Genomic DNA, 26,424 nt, shown 5'->3' with positions numbered 1-26,424 from the left:
CGATTTAGTATACACATGCGATTTATGGATAACAATGCGCAAATCAAACTACTAGTGTTTTCTTTGTTTTCCTGAATGATCCAGTAAAAGAAAAGACTGAAAAAGAGTAAAAGAAAAAAACTACGATTTTAGGCAAATGAACTCCTTTGGACTTCAATTTTCTGATTTCTAGTGAAACTAGGTAACCTCTAACATATTTTTTAGGTCTAAATGTCATCAGTGTATGAATAGGAGATGTGGGTGAGAACTATGTAAGGGGATTCAAGCATAGAGTTAAGAAAATAGAAATAAAATGATGGAAGAAGCTAGAGAGGAAAGATATTTACAGAATGTCTATGATTGCAAATGAAATTTCCTCAACTTTGGGTAATATACCTAACATTTTTGTTACTAGGGTTTTTCCTACTCCTTCTTCCAATTACAGGTACATTTTTCTTCACAGTGACAGCTTGACTTAAACTAAGCTTTTATACATAAAGTAATATGGACACATTAGGTACTCTATGAGTATTTAACTTACTGACTAAAAGTGTACCAGAGTTGATTATATAAAACAAGATTTCCCTTCAGTTCTCTGGGTTTGTAATCATGAATGACTTCCTGACCATGTGGCTGTTTCTCTTTGTCATCCATGACACATGATCTGACTTCTGTGTTATAGTCTCCTTGTTTTTGAAAGTAACTAGTTCTGGTTGATGCTTTTACCTCAGAGACCTACTTTTCCAGTTATATTCTCATTTGCCTTGGGCTGTTCATTATTTCCCTGACACTAACCATAAATCAGTCACAGGTTAGATTTAGCCTGCCTTACTATGCCCTTGATCTGTAGATCTCAAATTGTAGTTTAGGATTCTGTTATTCAGTTGATCTTTGGGACACAAACCTTAGTAGAGAGTATCTATTCCAGACTGCCAAGTGAGTTGTTAGCTTGGAGAATGTCATCTCAACTCTCATTAGAAAGCAGTAGTTTTTAAAACACTATGCTTAGTCTTAAATCATTTATTCTTATTTTTATTTATTCAAACATTTGTGTTAGGATGCATGCTATTTTTTACAGAAAAAAAAATATGAATGAGATATGGCCGTGGTCAGAAGCTTACATTCTAGTGAGAAGTGAGAGGCATAAATAGGCAGTTAAGTATTAGAAGACCTATGATACAATTATGTACCCCAAAAAGGGAATAGTGTTATACTGTGTGGTAGAGCTGCTAGAGTTAATAGTCTAGAATTGTGAAGAAGACTCAGTATTAATAGTTGTAACAGTGTAATCCACTACATTAGTATATTAAAGGAGAAGAGTCCAATGGGAGTAGATATAGAAAAAATTGGATAAAATTCAGCACCCATTCAGGTATTGAATAGGAATAGGAGGAAACTTAACTTGAAGGAAGGTATCCACCAGAAAAATTTCGGCAGACATTATGCATTAACGGTAAAACAATAAAAGCAGTCCCATTAAGTTTGAGAACATGATAAGGATAGCTCTTATCTCCAACATTATTTGTTAATGCAGTAAGTAAAGAAATAGAAATGAGATGTAAGATTGGAAAGGAGGAGGTCAACTGCCATTGGCTGATGATATGATTTTTTTTTTAACCTAGAAAACCCAAGAAAATGAACTGAGTACATTTGGAAAGTGGTTAATCAGAAATGCAGTATACAAAAATTAGTTTTCCTATTATACATTAGTAATGATAAGTAGACAGTGTAATGAAAAACAAATCGATTTCACAAAGAAAAACCCAAGTAAGAAAAAAGAATTTTAATGTATAAGACCTTTGTGGGAAAATTTTAAAGTTTTACTGATGCAAATGTCAATTTTTATCAAATTAATATTAACAAAAAACTAATACATCTCAATGAAGTTTGTCATAGAACCTTATAAATATCCCAAAACTCATAGAAAAGAGCAGTATATATTAACCAGGTCAACTTTAGAAAACAAAAGCAAAAGAGAGGGGCATTTTCTAGTAGAATTAAAAGAATGATAAAGCTATAGTAATATAAAAAAGGTTTTAATGACATACATATAGACAAATAGGTAAATAGAATAGGCTCCAAAAGTAGATCACACGATACGGGAATCTAGTATATCATAGAGATCAGTGGGAAATGACAAACTCTTTAGTAATTGGTATTGGGATAATTGAGTAACAATATGGAAATGCTAAAATTATATTCAAGAAGACCTCCAAGGCTTGTTTTTAAGCTGTTAGGGAGATTCTGGCATAGCTTTTACTCAACTACTAGTTTCTTATTACTTATAAGACATGACTCTTCTGAGGTCTCCACTAAATGCTCTGGGTGTTCATCAAGGTCTCTCTTCACTTTGGCTGTTCAGAACTTGAATTTCACTCTTTCCTTTGTGACCTTTGGGTGTTATTCAGCGTGGAGCTTTCCTGTACTTTTCCTCTGCTCAGCCTTGTGGAGTTTTAGGGTACATATGCACAACTTAATATTTAAACAACATCTTAAAAGCATATTCTGGGAGCTCTTTGTTAGTGTAGCTTTCTTGTCTCTGGTATTCTTTTCTGAAAATTTCAGTTATTTCACCCTCTTTGAACTCTAAGCTTTGTCTCCTCAAGTTCTGTGAGACTTGGGCTACTCACCCCGCCCAGACCTCATTCTGGAAAGCACCTCACTACTTCACTAGAGAGAGCCTTGCATTAACAAAAACCAATTATATGTTTTGTACAGTTTTCCAATTCTTAATGGCAAGAGGGCAAGTTTGGTACTAGCTATTCCTTCCTATTTGATATTTTAGCTTAGTTTGGTTGTATTATTTTTTCATCTGTTGGTATGAGCAATCTCAGTGTAGATGGTTGAGATGATCCAATGTTGGGGATTGACAGTGTGAATATGGTCAAACGACAAAAGGATCAATATGTTTGGAGTGCTGGGAGAGAATAGTTGAAATAAAGCAATAGTTCTCATTATATGATTTGTGGCTCCTTTCAGAGGGTGCATAAGGTCTTCCTCCTACATATCTGTGTGAGGTTGAATTTTCTTTATACACGTTGAGGTTGAAATTTCTTTATAACACAAAAAACAAAATATTGAATGCAGAAGCAAAGATGAGCATCAGCCTGTTTTTTTTGTTTGTTTGTTTGTTTTTTTAAGATTTTATTGGGGAAGGGGAACAGGACTTTATTTATTGGGGAACAGTGTGTACTTCCAGGACTTTTTTCAATTCAAGTTGTTGTCCTTTCAATCTTAGTTGTGGAGGGCACAGCTCAGCTCTAGGTCCAGTTGCGTTGCTAGTTGCAGGGGGCGCTGTCCACCATCCCTTGGGGGAGTAGAGGAATCGAACTGACAACCTTACGGTTGAGAGCCCACGCTCCAACCAACTAAGCAATCTGGGAGCTCAGCAGCAGCTCAGCTCAAGGTGCTGTGTTCAATCTTTAGTTGCAGGGGGCACAGCCCACCATCCCTTGTGGGACTCGAGGAATCAAACTGGCAACCTTGTGGTTGAGAGCCTGCGCGCCAACCAACTGAGCCATCTGGGAGGCAGCTCAGCTCAAGGTGCCAAGTTCAATCTTAGTTGCAGGGGGCCGAGCCCACCATCCCTTGCGAGACTTGAGGAGTTGAACCGGCAACCTTGTGGTTGACTGGCCCATGTGGGAATCGAACCGGCAGCCTTCAGAGTTAGGAGCACGGAGCTCCAACCGCCTGAGCCACCGGGCCGGCCCCATCAGCCTGTTTTTAAAAATTAAACCAGGTGTTAAAGAAATTTGTAAAAATAGTAAAACAATGCCATTCTCCTCACTAAATTTTGTTTAATTTAAATTTTTTACTTTTTAAGGTATTTAAAATATGCATAGTGGTGATTTGATATATATGTATACATTGTGAAAGGCTTCCCACCACTTGGTTAGTTAACATATCTATTACCTCACATTTTTATCGTGTGTGTGTGTGTGTGTGTGTGTGTGTGAACAGTCCCCTATTAGCAAATTTCAATTACATAATACAGAATTATCAACCATAGTTATATTTTGCATTAGATATTCAGACCATATTCATCTTATAACAGAGTCTGTACCCTTTTACCAACCTCTTTTTAGAAAATTGGCAACCACTTTTCTATTCTCTGTTATTACTAGTTTGACTTTTTCTTTAGATTCCACATATAAGTGAGAACAGACAGTATTTTTTCTGACTCTGGCTTGTTTCATTTAGCATAATGCTATCAAGGTCCATCTATGCTGTTGCAAATGTCAGGATTTCCTTTTTTCTCATGGCTGAATAATATTCCTCTGTGTGTGTGTGTGTGTGTGTGTGTGTGTGTGTGTGTGTGTTTGTGTGTGTATCTGATCTTTATCCATTTATCTGTTGATGTACACTTAGGTTGTTACTTTTGTATCTTGGCTATTGTAAGTAATACTGCAGTGAACATAGGAGTGCACATAGCGTTTTGAGTTCCTGATTTCTTTTCCTTTGCCTTACATTCTAGAAGCGGGATTACTGGATCATATGGTAGTTCTATTTTTAATTATTTGAAGAATCTCCATAGTGATTGCACCAATTCTCACCAACAGTGCACAAGGATTCCCTCTTCTCCACATCCTCACCAACACTTGTTGTTTGTTGTCTTTTTAATAATAGCCATTCTGACAGGTGTGAGGTAATACCTCATTGTAGTTTTGATTTGCATTTTCCTGATGATTAGTGATGTTGAGCACCTTTTCATGTACCTGTTATCCATTTGTATGTCTTCTTTGGAAAAATGTCTATTTAGTTTCTCTGCCCATTTTAAAATTGAATTTTTTTTTTCTTTTGCCATTGAGTTGTATGAGTTCTTTGTATATTTTGGATATTAACCCCTTATTAGATATATGATTTGCAAATATTTTCTTTCATTTCATAGGTTGCCTTTTCATTTTCTTGATGGTCCTTTGCTGTGCAGAAGTTTTTAAGTTTGATGCAGTCACACTTCTTTATTTTTGCTTTTTTCGCCTTTGCTTTTGGTGTCATTGAATTTCTCATTCTTAGCCACGAACTAACAGTTTTTCTTTTTCAGTTTCTGCTATCTCAGAATCACTGAACCCTTTTCTTTCATTAAATATACAGAAATTATCCTAGATAAAAGTATTAACCTGTGTCATCACTTCATTCTTTAATTTCTCTGTGATATTGCCTGTTCAAATATAGTCCTCATTATCCAGTGAGAAGACATAACATTTATTGGTTATTAGCCCATAGTTTACATTCTTGATTGAAATAGGTTTATTTTGGGTGATGGAAATATACATATACTCGTATTCAAGGATATGAAATTATTCATCCCTGGAACTAGGAAAAACAATGAGAATGAAGGACAATATCTGACTTATGTTTCAAATTTATTTTGCCACTGTCTTATAGCAGATGCATTTTTATTAATTAGAAAAGCACAAATAAGTGTCAAAGTAGTCATCTTTTTGGATCATCTCTCTTAATGCAGATGAATGTACAATTTATTTGAAGAAAAAATGTATTATATGATTTTTTTTTAGTCCTCTATAGGTTGATAGGTATGTTTCAGTATGATTTTAGTTAAAAAAAAATTTTTTTTTAAATTTCTTACAGTAATCCTAAATTGGAGAGTCAGAGAGTAAATAAAAAAGTCAACAATGATGCCTCACTTAGAATTCATAATCTATCCATTTTGGTGAGACAGATAAAATTTTATTATCAGGTAAGTGCTTTTTATTTCATCTAGTGTTTTAATAACTGCTTGCATATTCACATTTTTTATTTAGCATCAATCACCTAACATATACTAAATTCTTATTATATTCCAGGTACTGATCTGTTTGCTGGAGATAGAGCAGTAATAAAATAGCTTATTTCTTGTACAGTTCATAATTATCTGATTTTACAAATAATTATTATATTTTAGGAATTTTTAAAAGCAGTTAGCAGTTTCCTGAGAACTTGCATAGTGCAATATTTTGTTAGCCTACTTGAGTTATACTTTTGAAGAATGTACTTTTTATTGTTCTTTTTAAAACTTAAGTTGGATGCATATTTCACAATTTAAGTATGAGCATTCTCAAGGCTATCAATATACTTCTAAAAAATTGCTATAGCTGCATCACACAAAATTTAATATGTTGTATTTTTAAAAATACTTATTCTATGCATTTTCTAATTATTGTTATGATTTCTTATTTCATTTATGAGTTATTTAGAAGTATGCTTTTAGATTTTGAAACATATTTTTCAAGCAATTTGTTGAATTTTGGTCACAGAATGTGGTTTGTATGATACTGATTCTTTGACATTTGTTAATAATTACTTGGCTTGGCCTAGTATTTGTCAGTTTTTATAAAAGTTCCATGCGTGCTTGTGAACGATGTATATTCTCCAGTTGTTTGGGTGCAGAATCAGAGCAAGCTTGTTTGTTAATTGTATTTTTCAAACTTTTTGCAGTCTGATTGATTCTGTCTCTTGAGCAGTTATTTAGAAAGATGAATTGAAATCTCCCAGTATGATAATAGATTGGTTAAGTTTTCCTTTACACACTTTAAAGCTATGTTATTGTATGCAAATGAGTTTAAAATTGTTTAATTATTAGGAGAATTATACTATTTACCAGTAATTGTTTCTACATATTTTTCTTCTAGTTTAAAAGTTTTTCACTTTACATCTGTTGAGAGGCCACTCTGAAAAGTATACCTTTCATACCTCACATAACCAAGGCCTAAATTAACCAGTATTTTTACTCTTTTATGGAATAGTACTATGACATTAAAGTGCTTTAACTTCAGTCATTCCCCCTGTGACTTTTAAACTGTTCTTGTATTTTAGTTCTTTTTTCAAAAAAACCCATAAATTAGGTATTGAAAGTACTGTCAGATAAATAAAATCAATGTTCGTTTAGCTCAAGCTACGTGTTTTCCTTTTTTTCCTTCTCAGTTTACTATCTCATACCTGCCTTTGGGATCATTTTCTTGCTGAAATAGGTCCTTTAAATGTTCAGAGAGGACTTGTTGATAATAAAGTTTCTCAATGTTTATTTGTCAGAAAAATGCCTTTATTTCACTCTTGTTCTTGAAAGACAGTTTTGTTACGTATGCAGTTCTAGATTAGCAATTTTTCCTCAGTGTTTTGCAGATTTTACTCTTCTATGTCTGGATTCTTTATTGTTCTGGAGACTCAGCTACTAGTCTGATTTTTATTCTTAGGTTAAACTGTCCTTTTTCTTTCCTGGCTCCTAATTTTGTCTCTTCTAATATTGGCTTTTTTCTATTCTATAAACTCTCCATTTTTATTTTTTTGATTTTATTTTTTATATTAGTTTCAGGTGTATGAAATAACATAATGATTAGACATTTACACCCCTCACAAAATGATAACCCTTCCCCCAATCTACTATCCCTGACATCGTATATAGCTGTCACAATTCCATTGACTATATTCCCTGTGCTGTACTTTACATTTATACAATGGAGTAGTACTCTGCCATAAAAAAAGAATGAAATCTTAACATTTGCAACAACATGGATGGACTGAGAGAAAATTATGCTAAGTGAAATAAGTGAGACTGAGAAAGACAAATACCATATGATCTCACTTATATGTGGAATCTGAAGAACAGAATAAACGAGCAAACAAAACAGAAATAGACTCAGAGATACAGAGGAAAAAAGTGACGGTTGCTAGATGGGAAGGGGAATTGGGGAATGGAGGAAAAGGTGAAGGGATTAGAAAGTACAAATTGGTAGTCACAATAGTCACGGGGATGTGAAATACAGTATGGGGAATATAATCAGTAATGTTGTAAAGATCATGTAGGGTGCCAGATGGGTACTGGACTTACCAGGGGATCACTTAATTGTGTGGATGCCTGACCACTGTACTGTACACCTGAAGCTGAATAATATTGAATGTCAACTGTAATTTAAAATGTGTGTGTGTGTGTGTGTGTGTGTGTGTATAAACTTTCTTTTATAGTATCAGTCTTGTCCTGCATTCGGAGTATTTTTTCCTTCACTACCTTTTCAGTTTGCTAATTTGCCCTTCATATTTGTCAAATCTTTATTTAACATATTGATTAATTTTTGACTCTCAATATTTATATCTTTCATTTTTAGCAGTTCTGTTTGATTCTTTTTATATTTGTTTTTGCATTTTGTTTATTAATCATTTTTTAAATTCCTGTCTTTTTTTCTTCAGAAATTAAAAATATTTCTATTATAAATTTCATATCTGAAAATTCCAAAATCTGAAAACAGATCTGTGGGGATCTGAACCTACCCTTTGTTTTCTGTTTACTGTGTTTCATGATGATGGGTGCTAGCAGTGGTGGCAGTGATGTGTGTGTGTGTGTGTGTGTGTGTGTGTGTGTGTGCGCATGCGCGTGCGCGCGCGCACACGGGCATGTGTTTGCACATGTGTTTTCATTGTGAGCTCATTTTTGGGGTAAATTTTATCTGTGGGATAAAGTTCCGTGGGCCAAGAATACATTGCATCAGAGAGCATTTGTTTTCTTTTGTGCAACCAATCCAGAACCACTTTTAATTTTTTAAGCAGCTTTATATTATTTTAGAAGCAATACCTGTATGCTATCGCAAACTAGAAAAAACTAAAAAATACAAATAGTTCCAGTTTCTAATAGAGATTACCACTCTTAGCACCTGAATACATGTACTTGTGGATCTCTCTTTCTGCATTTGTGTGTATTATGTATTTATGTGTTTACATATATATTTTTAAACTGGGACTACATTATTGTAGATCCTTGGGGAAATAACCTTGTTCAATCTCTACCAAAGGCTAAGAAAAACAGCTTTTTCCTTGCCTTCTTTTACAGGATTCATTTTTTTTCTGTCTTTTAACTAAGAATTATCTTTTTATTATATTTTGAGCTCAGTCATAAATTTTTAAAGATTTAAAAAAAGAATTATTCAGCATTTTGGATTCCTTCCTTCCTTTCTAATATCTAGCGTTCCTTGTTGCCAAAAATAAAAGTCTATGTTAGATTTTTTATAAATATTTTTTTAAGCCCAAATGTTAATAGTGCCAAGATGATATTATTAATAATTTGATTTTTCTTGACATTTAAAAAAATTTTTTTTTTATTGGGGAACAGTGTGTTTTTCCAGGGCCCATCAGCTCCAAGTCATTATCATTTAATCTAGTTGTGGAGGGCGCAGCTCTGCTCCAAGCCCAGTCACCATTTTTAGTCTTCAGTTGTAGGGGCGCAGCCCACCATCCCATGCGGGAATTGAACTGGCAACCCTGTTGAGAGCCTGTGCTCTAACCAACTGAGCCATCTGGCTTCCAGTGTCACTGTTTTTTTTAGACACATCTGTAAATATTTCACTAATATTTGCTGGATAACTAGTTATACCCTTTTCTTTTTATTAATCTAAGTTTGAATACTAAGGGACCAACTTAGGGTTAGAAGTGATTGCATATCCTAACATTATGTCAATATTGTTTTAGATATTTAAAACAAAACATTACTAAGAGTTGATATTCCCCTTGTACCACTCACTCCCTTATGCCCTTTCTTTAGAAGCAGTTTACCAGATTGTCTTGACCTGCTCCCCATGCTTCATATTCTGAGATAAAATTTTTGTCTAAAAAGTTTCTGTTGCTCTTGTAAAGTATCTTCAGAAATAGGTCAACCATCTTATTTACATGATTAATTGACTTACTAAATTTATTTCTTATTCTCATGTATGTAACCAAGGTAGACATGGCCTGTTTTAATATGACAGGGTTCAAGTTAACAAAGTCCAAATTATGCAATTCTTGTCATCTGTTACATTACCTATGTATTGGAAAAATCAGATTTTTTCCTAAAGTCTTTCTAATAGAGCTATCAATTTTTTTTTTACATTTTATATACCTCTCAGAAAAAGTATTTAAGGTAAAAATGTGTGAATACATTTTAATTGTTCTGACTCACAAAAGGAAAGTAAATTGGGGCAAGTTAAAATTCACAAGTCTATGTCCCTTTTTTAAATAGGTCAGTAAGCATCCAGGTCTCTAGCAGAAATGGTTCCTAGGGAGAAAGGAGAATTGACAGAATATCCTGAGATTATTGTTAGTGGGGGGAATTCAGTAATGATAGGTAAATTTAAGTTTCAGTATTCTTTTTTTTATTTTATTTTAATGGTTTGGAATATGTAAAAGCTCAGTAAAAATTGTAATGTCATGGAGATTTCTCCTCTGTTCCACTACCGTTTATTGACTGCCAAGGCATTGGGGCTACAGTGAACAGGTCAGGCCATGTCCTTATTCTCGTGGAATTTATGGTTCTAGTAGAGGGATAATAGGAAAGTAAATAAAACAATTTTGATTATGATAAATAAGGACAATGAAGTAGTAATGTGAGATCTGGTAACATTAGATTATCAGAATGTTTATTAAACTTACACTTTATTATGTTTGAGTGGAAATTCAGATCTTTTCAAATAAACATTTGATCCATAACAAGCATCTCTTGTCTTCCAAATAAGTATTTAAAACTCTTTGAATCAGAAAATTATTATAACTGTCATATAAAATTACCTAGGCTCTTTGATTTTTTTTTAAGTTATATTTATTTCTGTGAATGAGGGAGAGATAGTGAATTTAATTATCAGAGACACACTTTACAAGTAACAATCTTAGTACATTTTTAGAACTGTTAGCATCCGTGTTTAGTATGACTGCACTGGCTGCAGTTTAAGTACTAAAAGAAGCGAGGTGATTGTTCAACCACCATTAAAATAATGATCTGAATTTTTTTGAGGCCCAAAAAGGGAAGAACACGTTACAATTAGGAAATTTAAATTTATTAGGAAGTTTTTGCACTAATACTAAAAAAAAAACACAGGTCTAGTACCGTTAATGTAGTTGCCAGAGAAAGCAGGTACTTTTTAAGGTTTTTCTTTAACATCTGTTATAATAAGCAACATTTGGAGTATAAATAAAACTCAGTAGCCAAGGAAAGAGACAGTTTGTTATACAACAAATGCTTTATATTCCATCATGTTTTGGACACTTTGGTCAGTAGTTCTTTCCTTTCAATGCCATAATTTTGTTTTCTTCTATAGTTTTGTTTTCTTTCTACTAAAATGTGGTAAAATAGTCTTAATTCTTTTCACTAGTAATGCAGACAAAAGGACAAATAGAAATAGTATGATAAATGTAATTATGTTTGAATTTGTAAAATAAATTATAAGAGTTCCAAAGGAACGTTTTGCTCACTGTGTGATTCAGGAAAGGAAAATGAGGCCAAACCTTTGCTGTAAGTGTTGTTTAACTTGTTACTGTAAAGGAGGTATTATGCATAGCTTATAGAAAGAAGGAGAAGCCTCGTTTATCTTTAAATAGTAACTAGATAATGTCTATGTCTGGCACACATTTGAAATAGTCTTTCTTACAATGCTTTAGCAACATGAATTTTAATTCACAGAAACCTTGTATATCAATAAAAAAGTTTTTAGATGGTCAACTAAAAAATGTAGTTAATGTACCATTTTTTATAGAAAAGTTACACAAATCCAACTAAAACTAATAGAAACGAAATTACTTATACTACCTTTCAAAGCATCTCTATTATTACCCTGTTTCCCAAAAAATAAGACCTAGTCGGATCATCAGCTTTAATGCCTCTTTTGGAGCAAAAATTAATATAAGACCTGGTCTTATAGTATATGAAACCTGTCCTATATTATCTTAAAATATTACTTTTTGTGCAAAAGACGCATTAGACCTGATGGTCCGGCTAGGTCTTATTTTCGAGGAAACATGGTATTTTCCTGTTAACATAATCTCTGCTAGTTCTTTCTTGTTCTGTTTTATTAAGTATTGCCATTCTCCAAATCTTTATGGGCTGTCTTTATACCCGGATGAAATTTGTACCTATTCAGGCAAACTGCTTCAATGGTCCTGAAAACTCTCAAATTCTTTATATTTGAATATTTGCATGCCTCTAAAAAATTTCCACCTCTTTTTATCTCCATCTCCACCAATATACTCCTTCTCATTCCCTGCTTTATTACAATCATTAGCATGTATCACCAAAAACTTATTTTCTGTCCTCTCCTTCTAAAATGTAAATTCCGTGACAGCAAGGATTTTTGTTTATTCATTGCTGTACTGTCTGGCAGATAATAAACATGTAATAAATATGTGTTGAATGAATGACTGTCCTGATTTTCACAAAACTTTACCTCTTTAGTTGCATTAATAACATCATTCTCCATGCATTTGTATAGGTTTCTTATCATTTTAGTAATAATTGAAGTATCTTCACTAAGTGAGTTCGTATACATATCATTCTTAACCCACAATTAATTTGTTTCTCCTATTTAATAAAAATCACACTTATCTTGGACTCATTTATGTATCACTTTTCCTTTTTTTTTTATTTTTAGTGCCTTAATGATGAACACCTTTAGAGTTTGGTGAAGTCTGGAAAGTCTGGGGATGATATAATAGAGCTTTAACAATAGGAATCAGTTTTTTTAGCCTCTGGTCTCTTTTATATATATTTTAATTAACGTAATTGTAAGATTGGGATAGGGAAGTAAGACTTTTTATAAAAATGTAGCTAGAGTCCTCTGAAGAACCATTAGAACTAAAAAGAGGTTTTAGAATTTGGGTTTTTTTAATTTGTATAATTTTTAGCTGCCTTACCTAATATTAGTACTTTCAGACATAATTTAAAATTAATCCTGGAAATAAAGTAAAAAGGCAGATTTTTCCCGTTAACTCCAATATTTAATAACCTTTATCTTTTTTTAAAACTTTATGCTTTTGTTTCACTTCCTACCCTTCCCAACAAAAGTCACATACATGGTAAATCATGGAGCTGAAATTTAAGCTTAGGTGTATTGACTCTACCACAGTACACTATACTAAGCATTCAGAATCTGCTATACTAGAGTACATTTTGAGATACATGGAGGTAAACTTCAGAATGTAAAGGTCAAACTGTATTGACACATGAGGTTATTGATGATTCCATATGGTGAAAGGAAATGAGATTGTCTTCATCTTTGTGGAAATACTGAGTTAGCATAAGAGCATGGGGTAACAGAGTAGGCAGGAGTGGGGAGCCAGCTGAGGAATAGGGTGGAGGAAAAGAGATAGCAGACCATATTAAAGATTACTATCCACTTGGATAGTTTCCTTATAACAGTGTATCAGCATGAAATGTTAACATGGTAAATCAATAAAATAAATTGTTTTAGTAATATAAATTGATGTTTTCTAGTTGATTCATCAGTTTTGACTCATGTTACCCCAAAATAAGTGGTGCAAATGAGAATTATCTTTTATAATGAAATTGAGATAAAGCTTTTTTCCTAATAATTCATTATATGCTAAAATTTAAAGCCTTTATAGGAGAGTGAATTTTCTTTGTTCTGACTTAGGTTAACTTCACTAAATAGGAGATAGACAAAACAGTGATTGTTTTTTTTTGTTTAATTTTTTTTTTTCAATTACAGTTTGCATACAAGACAGCCTCAACATGGCTTCTTCTGTATATCCTTAGTTATAGGACTTCTGTTCAGCTAGACTTCAGGTGATTCTCAAGGATGGTTGTTGTATAGTTTAGCTGTAATTTTGATGTGCTTAGGAGAGGTGGCAAGCACAGCGTTTACCTACTCTGCCATCTTAACCAGATCCCCAATGGTTGCTCTTTTAATACATCTTTCTTATTTATGATTTCTTTTAATATGTACAATAGTCCTGATAATTTTGCTTCAAGGCAAGGAAACTGAAAATTAGAATGAATTAGAAATGTATTCCTCTAAGTCCATTTAGCTGTTATAAGACTATAGCCTAGTCTCTCTTGATATAACTTGCTTTTAACTGGAAAATTTATTTATTAAATATTCAAGCTTAATATCAGTCCTTGGAGTAAGTGATTTTAGCAATTTTTGATGCATTCTTAATATTCATACTTGTATTTATCTAAAATGATGCACATACTGAGTATGGCATTTCTTTAAATGTATGCATACTTTTGGTGTTAGTTTTTTAAAGAGCTAACAAATATAACAAATATAAAAAATGTAACAAATTTTTTGAAACTTTTTAATACATATTTATAAAGAATTATAGATAAAAGATTAGTTTTAGTTAGCTTCTGTTGTCATGCCACACACTGGCTGTGGGAAAATGTTTTAGTGGATCTAAAATTACACGTATTTAAAAAGCAGTATAAGTTAACTTTTCAGTTATTTGCTTCCTCATCATACTATTTTAAGAATGATTCAAAAAGAATTGAATACTTACAAAAACTTATTCCTCAGTAACTAGTTATGTCTGAATATGTAGTGAAAGCCAAATTGTAGACATAGTTATTTCTGTAATCTTGCAAAGATTCAGTAATATCACATGACACCGGTCAATCCTGTAGTCTAATTCATCCCAGACCCTTTGTAGCATGTCATTGTTAGTGGTTGAAATGACAAGACACATGTGTTTCTTCATTCCTCAAAGAAGAGGTGGTATAAACAGATGGTGTATACTCCATGTATTACTCAAATGAGTAATTTGAAAGCATCCAGTTCTTTCTGAATCATACTGAACCATCAGAATATGTATATATATATTCTCGTCACTAAAATTTTGACAGAAGTCAAAGGAAATAAAACATCTCTTGTAGATAGAGGAGAGAAATAGTGATCACTGAGGAAGAGCTCAGTTTCATGAAATGATCATAAGACAGGATTTTTAAGAAAGTAACTAGCTTTCTTAATTTTAAAATGAATTGATATTTTTAGCTCCCTCAGAGTATACAAAAAGAGTATACATGCTTAATCTTTTATTGAGGAATGCTGTTTAATTATCTAACACACCTAAAACTTAGATTTCCAAATAAATATTAGACCAGTTCAACTTGGACACTTTTATTTTGTGGGCATTTGATATGTTATGAACTTAAGTCTATTTACTATCATAATTTTAGTTATTTAATTCATTAACTTAAAATTACAGAAGATTTAAAATATTAGATATCTTTTTTGACATTTATTTATCTTTAAAGGTTTTTAATTGCAGTATAGCATACCAGAAGAGGAGTGCACAAATCATAAGTTAATTGAGTAATTACCTAGTCAGCATTACCCATTATAACAACCTTTGGGTATCTTTTTACAGGAGACTTTGCAGCAATTGATCATGATGTCATTGCCAAATGTCTTAATCATTGGCAAAAATCCCTTTTCTGGTAAGTATTAAAATTACTATAACGTGATAATAAAGTCTTATAATGCTTACCAAGATCTTGCTCATTTACATCAACAGACCAGGTTTTTCATGACTCTACAGGGAAATTTGGAGGTGATATTCCAATTTATAGAGAGAAAATAAACTTAGAATATTTGTAAGTTGTAGATGGGATCAGACATACATTTTACATTAAGTCCAGTGTTTTTTCGACTACCAAATTGATACTTTTGTGTGATGATTTTTTTAGTGTCTCATTATAAACAAGGTAGAAGATACTGTAGCTATAGTCTTAAAGGAACATAATCTTAGAAAGGAAGTGATTTTGAAATAATTTCTAGGTTTCTTTTTATATATATTCCATCTACCATTGCCAAAGCTGTTTGAATCTAAGGTTTTACTGATTGATATGTTGTAATTTATATTGAACTATTTCTGAATGGGAAAATAAGAAGCCATTTCTTAGATAATTTAATTTATTTTTTTTCAAAAGTTTCTGCCCTTTACTACATTTTAAATGTGATGTGTTCAGAGTTTTAATTTTTGAATAATTGGGGAAATTAGCAACTACCTAACACTTTTAGGATGACTTAATTCTAACAGGCTACGTGTAATCCAAATAAAGTATATCTTCTCCAAACTCTTCCCCCTCCCTCAGTCAGAACAAACAAAAATAAAACCAAAATAGAAATAAAACCAAGCAGCTGTTTTTATTGAAGAATATACCAATTAGATGGGATGAATTAGGAGTTTAGACAGTCTTTTGAGATATTCTGGGGTATTTGATTATACAGATGAAAAAAATATTTTGTGTGTAGAATGGAATTATTTTCATTTCCACATGCATTTAGTGATAACCTACCAACTTATAGGGACCAGGAATAAAAAAGGTCTATACTCTGGAAGATCTTGTGTTTTGGTTGCAGATATAGATTACTGGGAAATCATGTAATTATTAGTATGAAATAGAGATATGTATGTAAAAATGTTAAGGCATATAAAATATGGAGCTATCAATTCTGAAAGTTGGCAGGTTGGTGAGGGTTGGGGACCATTGGTGGTTAAGTCAGAGAAGACTACACAGAGATGAGAGCGGTGCCTAGGATTGTTACTAGTAAGTAGTTCACTAGAGGGATGAGGGGCAAGGGAAGAAAGGCAGGCAGAGGGAGTAACAGAAGTTAAAGCAGAGTGTGTGTGTATGTATATTAGGGAAGGGTGATTAGTATGGCTAAGAAGGTAGGTTGTTTCATGGACAGTAGGAGGAAATATTTAAAAAGAAGGTTTGTACTTTATTGTGGACAGATTGACCTAGTGGTGAAATTCGGGCCCAAAGAATTGACTTTTCTTTTTTTTTTTTTGTCAGCTGAATGATTTAAGAAAATCTGAATTTAATTGGATAGCAAATGTGCTCTCTAGTTCTGTTACAGACCATTACTTTTATGCAGCTTGTTATATATATTTATTTTACCAGCTTTGCTGTAACTGATATTTAAGGTTTTGATCCTCATGAATCTATGCAATGGAAAGTCATTTAAATTGTATAGGGAGATGAATCATGTAAGATAAGTGTTTTAGAAACAAAACACTAATAGGCCTAAAAGAAGTCAGACCTGTTAGGAACCATTCTGGCTGACTTTGTGGCATGTCTCTATGCTATTATAGCAGTTCTTAATTCAGTACGCTTCTGTGGTATAAGCATGTATGGGAAAGTAGTGGACTTATTCACTGCACAGAGCATTGAATCCTATGTTATCTATACTGCAGCCCTTCAAAGTTCAGATCCTTGCCCATTTCTTGTGCTATTACCACATTATGAACAGACAGAGCTATTATTTCAAATTCTGCACTGTACTGACAGACTTAATCCTTTGGTCAAATTGTTAATACTACCTCTAAGAAGTGATTCTATCAGTGTAAGGAAGAGTTGAACTAAAGTAAAATGTTGCACTTAGTAATTGTTTTTATTTCAGAACAAGGCACAGAAGAAGTTAAAAAGTTGCTGTTACTTTTACTGGGTTGTGCAGTTCAGGTAAGTTAAAATATTTCTTTATATTTTATTTTAATAACTTTGTTATTGTATTTCGGACTCTAGTTTCTGAGAGACTTAAGGATGGGCCATTGGTTTTTAAAGTCTGTGTTAGAGATTATAAATAGCTTTATAACCTCCTAAAGAGATTTTGAAGAAAAAGACATACTCTGTAATTTTGTTTCCAACTTAAGTTATCAGATACTCATATCATTTAAAATCTTTATTCTTTTTTTACTCTGAGTCTTCTAATGGCCCCAGGTTTTTCAAGTTTCCTTAGAGGTATCGTTAGAAACCTCTTTCAAGACTGTCTTATGATGAATGTGTGCATGAGTGTGTGTTATTGAAGAGAAGTGGGGGTCAAATGTATGGTGATAGAAGGAGAACTGACTCTGCGTGGTAAACACACAATGTGACACATAGATGAGGTATTATAGAATTGTACACTTGAAACTTATGTAATTTTACTAACCATTGTCACCCCAGTACATTTTAATTAAAAAAAAAAAGTGGGATTAACAATAAATATAAAAGAGGCAGAAATTATGAAAAGTATTTTAGGAGTCTCGGTTATTATATTGCCCTTTTGATCAATGATTATAATAATAATAGCTATGATTTATGGAAGGCCTACTTTGTGTCAGATATGATACCTTATATAGGTTTTCTCATAATACCTCTTCAGAAAAGGAGATTGGTGTTTAGGTAGGGTGATATCAAGTTACTCAAATTAAGACACTTGTTGTGAAAGTCAAAAGGGTACTATTGACAATTCCAGTGGAACTGCATGTATGTCATTAAAGGTTCATGCAGTGTAATGTACTGTGTTGAGTTTGTAATTATTTAAATACTAACTTAAATATAATGTTTGTAGACATTGCTGTTCTAATTTGGTCATCAGATTTTGAGTTAGAAACAGTCGTTAATTATTTACAGCCTTTTTTACTGTATCTATTTAAAAAAAATACACTCTATTGGTGAATGTTATGTAAATTTAGATAACTCAGTGACAACATAAATTTGGTTCTTACTTCTGGTTACTATTTGGTTGTTATTACTGGTTACTAAAACTGATAGTGGGAATAGAACAAAACCAATGACTTTTTTTTTTATGAACAGTTTAGGGACAGCCTAAAATATTAAAGAAACCACCATTGTTACCATCTGTAAAGGCAACAAAAGAAGATTATGAAATCTAAGCTGTTTCCCCCTACCTTACTATTTTTTATAACTCACCCAGGTACTGGAAAATGGAAAGGATGACATGGAAATTATGTTCCTTTTTCTAATAAGCTAAATAAAGTTTTTGATAGGTTAACCAACTCAGGATCTTCTAGTTCTGCCAGTGGGTGTTTCCTAAAGAAATTTACCAATAATTTTTTTACACTTGAATGACTGTTGATATTCATGTTTTAAAACAACTGCTGTCATTTTACTTTACCAACTCAAGGAAAGCAGAGCTATGTAATAGGCCTATTTAAAAAAAACAAAAAAAAACTGCTTAATGAAGCCATACTACCAATTATAATGTCAGATATGTATGTTCTTTCTTACTGATGCACAGAACTAAATGCTGCATAAAGTAAATAATATATACATAGACCTACCCTTGTAAGTATCGTGCCTTTTAAAATAGTTTACATTAATGTCAGCATGTAATTAAAACAAGTTTTTCTAGCAATGTTAAGTATTCTTAATTTGTCCTATTAATATGTTAGCTGGTTATGATTACCTATACTTTAGATTCATATAATCTGGGAAAGGTTTGTAAGGCAGATACCATTTCAAATGGTCATTGGAAAAAGGACGACAAATATATGGGTGGATTAAGGCATAAGAGAAGACACAGAGTGGGAAAATTGTGTAAAAAAATAATTATATAAATATACATCAGTGTGACATTGAAACTAGAAACTAGAAAATAGAGACAATTTCGAGATATTTAGGGAGAACAGGGCAATGTGAAGGGAAGTTTTAAAGTTGAAGGGAGAAATTTATTAACTTTATAATTTTTTAACTTAAGGGGGAAAGTTCTGGGTCAGTAAATGAAATGTATTAGCAATGTGAAAGAATGACTAGGGAAGGGTGGCTTGATTCAGTGAAGAGTAATCTGTAGCAGTATGTTTGGAAGATGTCTGAGACCCAAAGTAGCAAACTTATTTGAGAATAAAGAAAGAATAAATACAAGCAAGTTTATTTTTTTTGTAGTAAGAGAGTGTAGGTTCCATCAATTGTATAAAACAAAACAAAGACTCAGGGAGATCATCGTCCTAAACCTAACTTGAGTTGACATAATTCAGAGTTTTTATAGACGTGAGGAGGTGGCAAGGTTGTCAGACCTTGATCTTTGATGTGAGATTGATTTATCGAGAAAATTGTAAACCAGTCTTTGTACATACGTTATGTCTTTTTAGTCAGCAGGTTTTTTCTTTACCTAAAAGCCCTTGGGACTTGTATCTGTTGTGATGCCAGAATGGCAAATCTAGTAAGAAAGGAGAAAGGATCCGATTTTGAAAAATATTGGTGTTCATTCTGTATTTTTAAAATGTTAATGACCTGATTTTTTTTAAATGTTCACTATTTACCAGGTGCTGTAGTAAAGGACAGGAATGGATTTTTGTTTTTGTTTTTTTTAAAGACAAAGCTGAAAGAGTTTAAATTATAGAAGCAGACAGACTAAGCATTAATAGTATGAGGTCATAATTACCATAATGCAAGATACATTGGTGCACAGAAGAAATACTTTTTTTAAGTTTGCTTGTAGTGTCAGGGAGTGTCTCTCTGAGGAGGTAACATATGAAATGAGAGCAAAGATATTGAGATAACCACTTGTCAGGTAGTAGCAAAAATGGGTGGAACACTATGTGCATGGGGGAGAATGGCAAGAGATTAAGACTGGAGAGTTGCGGGGATTGGGTCACAAAGGACTGGATTTGCCATATTAAGATTGGGTTTAGATTTCATCCTGAGGTATTTGGGAGCCACTACTGCTAACGACATCAAGTGTGTAACAATCAAAATTTCCTGTCAGAACCTTGAATTGTGACGATAGGAACAACTAGAAATCTTTTTTGATACTGAAGAGACAAAATGTACTTCAGGACCAGAAACTTTGACGAAACCAATCAGGCAACAAGTGTTGTTTGAACACTTTCCAGAACGTAATGTGAAGCAGTTCTAGAAGTCCTCTTTCGTGAGTATCTTTAGTTGTGCTGTCTTGGCTGCCTCAATGTCCTAAATCGATTCAAAATGTTTACCTTTCATGGTCATTTTGACTTTGGAGAAGAACCAGAAGTCACACGGTGCCAGACCCGGTGAATAAGGTGGATGAGGACACACTGTAATATTTTTATTTGACAGAAATTGCCGTACCAGAAGCGATATGTGACATGGAACCTTTCTGTTGTAGTCACAAACTACAGTGAATGCTGCTGCTGAGTGGCAGCCAACGGAAAGGCATGGATCTTCAATATGGGAAGCGGCAAACCTTGGTAACAGTTTGTGACAAGTTTCAATTTGTTTGGTGCAGTCATTCGGGTGTGAGCTACAGTTGAGAGGAGGTGTGTTTTAAAGTGTGCTGTAAATCATCCTCCATCATGACAATGTTCCGTGTCACACATCGCTTCTGGTATGTGGCAATTTCTGTAAAATAAAAACATTACGGTGTGTCCTCATCCACCTTATTCACCAGATCTGGCATCGTGTGGCTTCTGACTCTTCCCCAAAGTCAAAATAATTCAAGACATCTAGGCAGCCACAACAGCGCAACTAAAGACACTCATGAAAGAGGACTTCCAGATCTGCTTCAGAAAGTGGCAGGAATAATGGGATAAGTGTGTTTGAAGTGAGGGGAAGTATTTTGAGGGGGATTAATGGCAATGTGTCTTTTACTGTAATATTTTGTTTTTAATCTAAACGTGCACCATATTGTTTGATCACATCTCATCAGTGGCATAAATATGTTTTTCCACATCAGGATCAGTTTTATCTGTTATACTTGTGAGTTGTAGGTAGAAATAGCAAATCAGATTTTCTGGTATGATACTAGTGTTCAGTAATTCCACGGGCCACGGGTTTTGAAAAGATGTAGTCATAAAAAGAAGTAGAAAAGGAAACAAGCATTAGGAAATTTATATTTTTTTTCTTTTGAAGAAAATATTATGAAATTCTTTAAGGGGAAACAGTATTCAAAAACAGTAAAGTTAGCCACTGTCCAAAGATCTTAAGTCACAGAATAATTTTTAACTAAGACTTTTTTAAATCTTCAATTAGATATAAATATAAGCCGCAACAATAACTTTGGATATGAAGAAAATTATTCAAGGCCAGGATTTGGGTGTATTCATTACTGACTAAGCCAGTCCAGTTCCTGCAGAATCTTTTAAAATGAGTAACACAAGCCTGGTAAACCACTTCTGAGCCTCAGCTAGAATTTTCACAGATGTATGGTTCTGCATCCTGGCCCTGAGATAGTTGAGAGATTTCCAAGCCAAGTCGTTCTACTTAGAAGAACAAATTTTTTGCTGTGTATGTTGTTTGGAAATTTATTTCTTTAAGGACCATGTAAAATTCACCTTTTTTTCAACAGAACTTAGGTTTTACATCAGTGCTGGCTATTTCATATCCAAAAACTTTTACTTTTGTTTGGACTTTAGCCAGGTTGCATTGTGCTGACAGTAAATGAGTGTCAAGTGTGGTTGGAAATAAAATTTTGATCTTTTATGTGTACCCTCACAAGCAATTCTAACATTATTATTTGGTTCCAAAAAACGGTTTTGAACTTGGTTGGCTTGAGAGCTACAATCTGTTGTTTTCCGACCAGCTACCTGTAAAGCATCTTAAAAATTAGCATTTTACAACATTAATTATTGTATTGCATTTTTGGGAAATAAAACAATACATAATTTTAAGCAATGCATTTCTTTTTCTGAGAGTACCTGAAAATAGCAAATGTAGCTTGATTTAAAGAGGGAATTTTTTTTGCTAATAGTTTTTTATTAATAATAAAAAAATTTTATTGTTGTAGAAAAATATGCATAACATAAAATTTACCATTCAACCAATTTTTAAATGTACGGTTCGCTAGCATGAAATATATTCACATTGTTCTGCAACCATCACCATTATCCATCTCCAGATCTTTTCTCATCTTCCAAAACTGAAACTCTTATTGCTTAAATAATAACTCCTGATCCCTTTTGCACCCAGCCCTTGGCAACCAACCATTCCACTTCCTGTGTCTATGAATTTGACTATTCTAGGAACTCACATAGTGAAATCGTACAGTATCTGTCCTTTTGTAACTGACTTATTTCACTTAGCATAATGTCTTTAAGGTTCATCTATGTTGTTGCACATGTCAGAATTTTCTTCTTTTAACACTGAATAATATTCCATCATATGTCTGTAACATATTTTGTTGATTCATCCATTGATGGACACTTGGGTTGCTTCCACTTTTTGGCTGTTGTGAATAATGCTTCTAAGAATGTGGGTGTATTAATAGCTGTTTGAGTCCCAGCTTTCAGTTCTTTTGGTGTATATGCAGAAGTGGAACTGCTGGATCATGTGGTAATTATATTTTCAATTTTTTTAGGTACTGCCATGCTGTTTTCCATAGTATCTATGCCATTTTATATTACAACCAGCAGTATACAAGGCTTTCAGTTTCCCCGCATTCTTGCCAACATTTATTATTTTCTGGTTTTTTGGTAATAGCCATCCTTTAAAGAGGAAATTTTAATTTTTCTATTTTTATTTTTTTTATGTGGCTCATTTTGGTCTTAACTTTGGTAGAACTATGAGCTGTTCAGTCATTAATGTCCTTATTCTTGTTGAAAATTCTATCATGTATTTTTTATTTTATTATTTTCTTGTTCACTAGCTTGTTTTGGGTGCCCTTTCCTCTATTTTAGTATAATTTTTCCACATAAGTCTTTTTTCTTTAAGAAAAGAAGACACTGAGAGTACCAAGTGAAAAATATGAGGAAATTGAGGAATACGATTCAGAGCGTAAACTCTCTGATGTAACATATACAACTTTACGGTCAATGCAGTTATATAACTTTTTTTGTTCTTTTCCTTTTTCTCAGCTTCCATATCATATTTATGGTAATATGCTGGTTTAGGAATCAATTACTATAATAGAATTAGAAGTAACTTGATGCTCATAATACTTTAAGAACTTTATATAAATATAAAAGAGACCATAATTTTAAGTGGAAAAAATAATTTGCTGGTGATTATTTAGACTTCATAAGAGTCTCTGTTGGCTGGAAGCAAAACTGTTTATATATCTATTTTTTAACACCAGACATTTTTATGCTCTGGAACTGGGCTGTCAATACAGCAGCCACTAGCCAGGTGTGTCTGTTTAAATTACAACTGGAGTAGCTGCATTTCCATACTTAGTAACCACATGTAGCTAGTGATTCCCCTATTGGACAACACTGATGGAAACATTTTGTCTGATTATTCAACTTCAAAGTTTGAATCTTCTCTCTTTTCCATCTTGATAGTCTTTTTTTTCTGTCCTTCAAGATCCTATGAAATTTTGTATTAAGAAAATCTAACCTATTTATAAAACATTTTCAGAATTCTTAAGACTTTTAGAGTTTGAATAAAGAAGAGGTTTAGTAGAAATTGTGGGTATTTTAAGGGTAAAGGAAGAATTCTCATTGATATGTGTTGAGACTGTGTTCAAAAGTGAGCTCCTAAAGGCAGTGTAAATAAAGAAACTGTGGCCCTAGGGCTTAGGAAAGGAAAGTGTGTGTTTAGTTTAAATGGAAGACAGACAGATATGGCAAAGGGTACGCAATTGGCGGACCCTTTCAGTGAGGCATAGTCATCACATCCCAGCCTTTTTATATGCTCATCAGCTCAGAAACTATGCATAGGTTAACATTTTTGGAAGCATTGAATTTAAAAATTGGGGATACTCTACCTAAAAATTTATTTTATATATGCTACAAATGTACTGTCATAAAGTCATTTATTTTATTTTATTAGAATGACAATGATTAGTAAAATTACATAGGTTTCAGATGTACAATTCTGTAATACATCACCTTTATATCACATTGTGGGTTCACCACTCAGTCACTTTTCCTTCTATCACCATATATTTGATCCCATTTACCCTCATTTACCACCTCCTTCCCCTGTACCCTCTGGTAACCACTAAACTATTGTCTGTGTCTATGAGGTTTTGTTTGTTTGTTTGTCTGTCTTGTTCCTTTGTTGTTTTCAGTTGTATATCAGTTAGAATGGCTATCATCAACAAGACAAATAGTAACGAGTGTTGGAGAGGCTGTGGAAAAAAAGGAACCTTCATACACTATTGGTGGGAATGCAGACTGGTGTAGCCGCTGTGGAAGGCAGTGTGGAGGTTCCTCAAAAAATTAAGAATAGAATTTCTATATGACCCAGCAATCCCTCTCCTGGATATCTACCCAAAAAATTGGAGAACATTTATCCATAAAGTCATTCTTAATTGTTCTTACTTTGCCTGTCAAATATTATTCATAAACCTAAAATTTCTTGTTTTTAAACTAATTTTCATTTCATCCCCCCAGTGTTTGACTTCCAATTCACAGCTAGGAGTTATATATTCCTGGTAATTTAATTTTAAATGTTATTATATCATCCCAGTGATTTTGTTTTTACAGGCTATAGATAGACGTTTCTGTATTGAGGGAATGTGTTTAAGTTAAATTGTATGGCAGTAGAAATAGGGTGTCATGATTTGATATAATAAATGTGCAGAGTATAAATCAGAACCTTGCTACGTTTCTTCATGATTAGAGAGCCGATTTTTCTGTTATATTGTCTTCACTAGTGTTCAGTAGTTGGCCCAGGAGATGCCACTAAGCTAGACGAGGCAGTGCTGTCTATTTTGTATGCACTTCTCATTTGGTAGCTGCAAGAATATGGTTATACTTGCAGTTGGATTGCAGTATAAGAGATGTAGAGAGAAGGCAGAGATTAAGGTGCATGTTAAACTGTTATTCAATACTGAATGGAAAGAAAAAGATTGGGTTTGCATCATTTTAATATTTTTAATTATATAAAGCTTTTTAAAAGTTACATAAATGTTGCCTTTATTCCATTTGATACATCTGTACTTGTATATACATTCTTAAATTTTGCCCCTGGTAACTTGGTGTTATGTTATAAATAAATCAAATATTTACTGTGTTACCTTATAAATGTTGAACCGGGACACAAAAGTAGCGTTTTTTTCTATTAGATTGATAGGATTTAGATGTGAGAATGAATGGTAAGCTTGAAGTAAAAATTGCTTAAAATTTTTTTTCCAAGAAGAAAGGCTGTGTTGTTTGATGATAGCCAAAGACTGACTGAGCATTTTGGCTGTATTCCGAATTCTGCCACTGACTCACTGTGTTTTTTGGCAAGTAACTTATCCTCCCTGAAACAAGTTCTTGATTCTTTACTTCTCTGTAGAGTTAGCATAATAATATTGTACTGACCTCAGATGGTTTGTGTAATGGTTTCCCGCTTTAGAACTTTACAGCATCAAAATAGTATGGATTTTCAATGTCTTGTTTTTAAAATAAATATTGCTAAATTGGTATCTTTTTATTAGGTAAGGATATTAGAGATACCATTTAAATGCAAAAAAAACCCCAAAAAAACAAAAACAAAACAAAACAAAAAACCCCGAAAAACAAAACCCTCTTTGTACTGTTCAAAACATAGCCAAGCTTTTTACTCTGATGAGTTTTTATTTATTTACAACATATTAAGAACTATACCTTATGAAGTATGAATGATTGTTTTATTCATTTCTTTTAGTGTCAGAAAAAAGAAGAATTTATTGAAAGAATTCAAAGTTTAGATTTTGATACAAAAGCAGCAGTTGCCGCACATATTCAAGAGGTAATAACCTGTATACAGTTTTTATGTAGTTTTTATGAAGCTTGTGGTGTATTTATTTGTATGTCTCCCAAAATAATTACAGTCATGGGATAAGCAAGAACAAATCAAGCTCAAATATAGATGAACCCTGCTTTTAGACACGTTGTCTTCTGCTCTTTAGAAATAGTTTCTTAAATGAATCCTCTTATACGTGGCACAGTGCTAACTACAGATGTACTGTTGCCTTTATCCAGAGGGACATAGGCAAAAAGTGTTATGTGAGGAATGAAGTATGCTTGTACGTCTTTGTTAGACAGCACGGAATGAATAGTATAGTAAATGGAAGCAGCAGAAAG

At 33.1% G+C, this 26,424-nt stretch overlaps 1 protein-coding gene across 5 annotated transcripts in view; it reads left to right on the top strand.

The window, feature by feature from the left end:
• Positions 1-26,424, top strand: part of CCDC88A (coiled-coil domain containing 88A) — a 117,110-nt gene that overhangs the window by 17,659 nt on the left and 73,027 nt on the right. For all 5 annotated transcript variants that reach the window (XM_019719705.2, XM_019719694.2, XM_019719699.2 and 2 more), the window contains exons 3-6: positions 5,569-5,677; positions 15,097-15,166; positions 17,136-17,194; positions 26,006-26,089. In XM_019719705.2, the coding sequence (XP_019575264.2) occupies positions 5,569-5,677; positions 15,097-15,166; positions 17,136-17,194; positions 26,006-26,089 (322 nt within the window). The remainder of the gene's footprint in view (positions 1-5,568; positions 5,678-15,096; positions 15,167-17,135; positions 17,195-26,005; positions 26,090-26,424) is intronic.

The sequence above is a fragment of the Rhinolophus sinicus genome, linkage group LG05 (assembly GCF_036562045.2).
Source record: "Rhinolophus sinicus isolate RSC01 linkage group LG05, ASM3656204v1, whole genome shotgun sequence".
Classification (NCBI taxonomy): domain Eukaryota; kingdom Metazoa; phylum Chordata; class Mammalia; order Chiroptera; family Rhinolophidae; genus Rhinolophus; species Rhinolophus sinicus.
The sequence above is the reverse complement of the archived record's forward strand: the minus strand, read 5'-3'. Positions and strand labels throughout refer to the sequence as shown.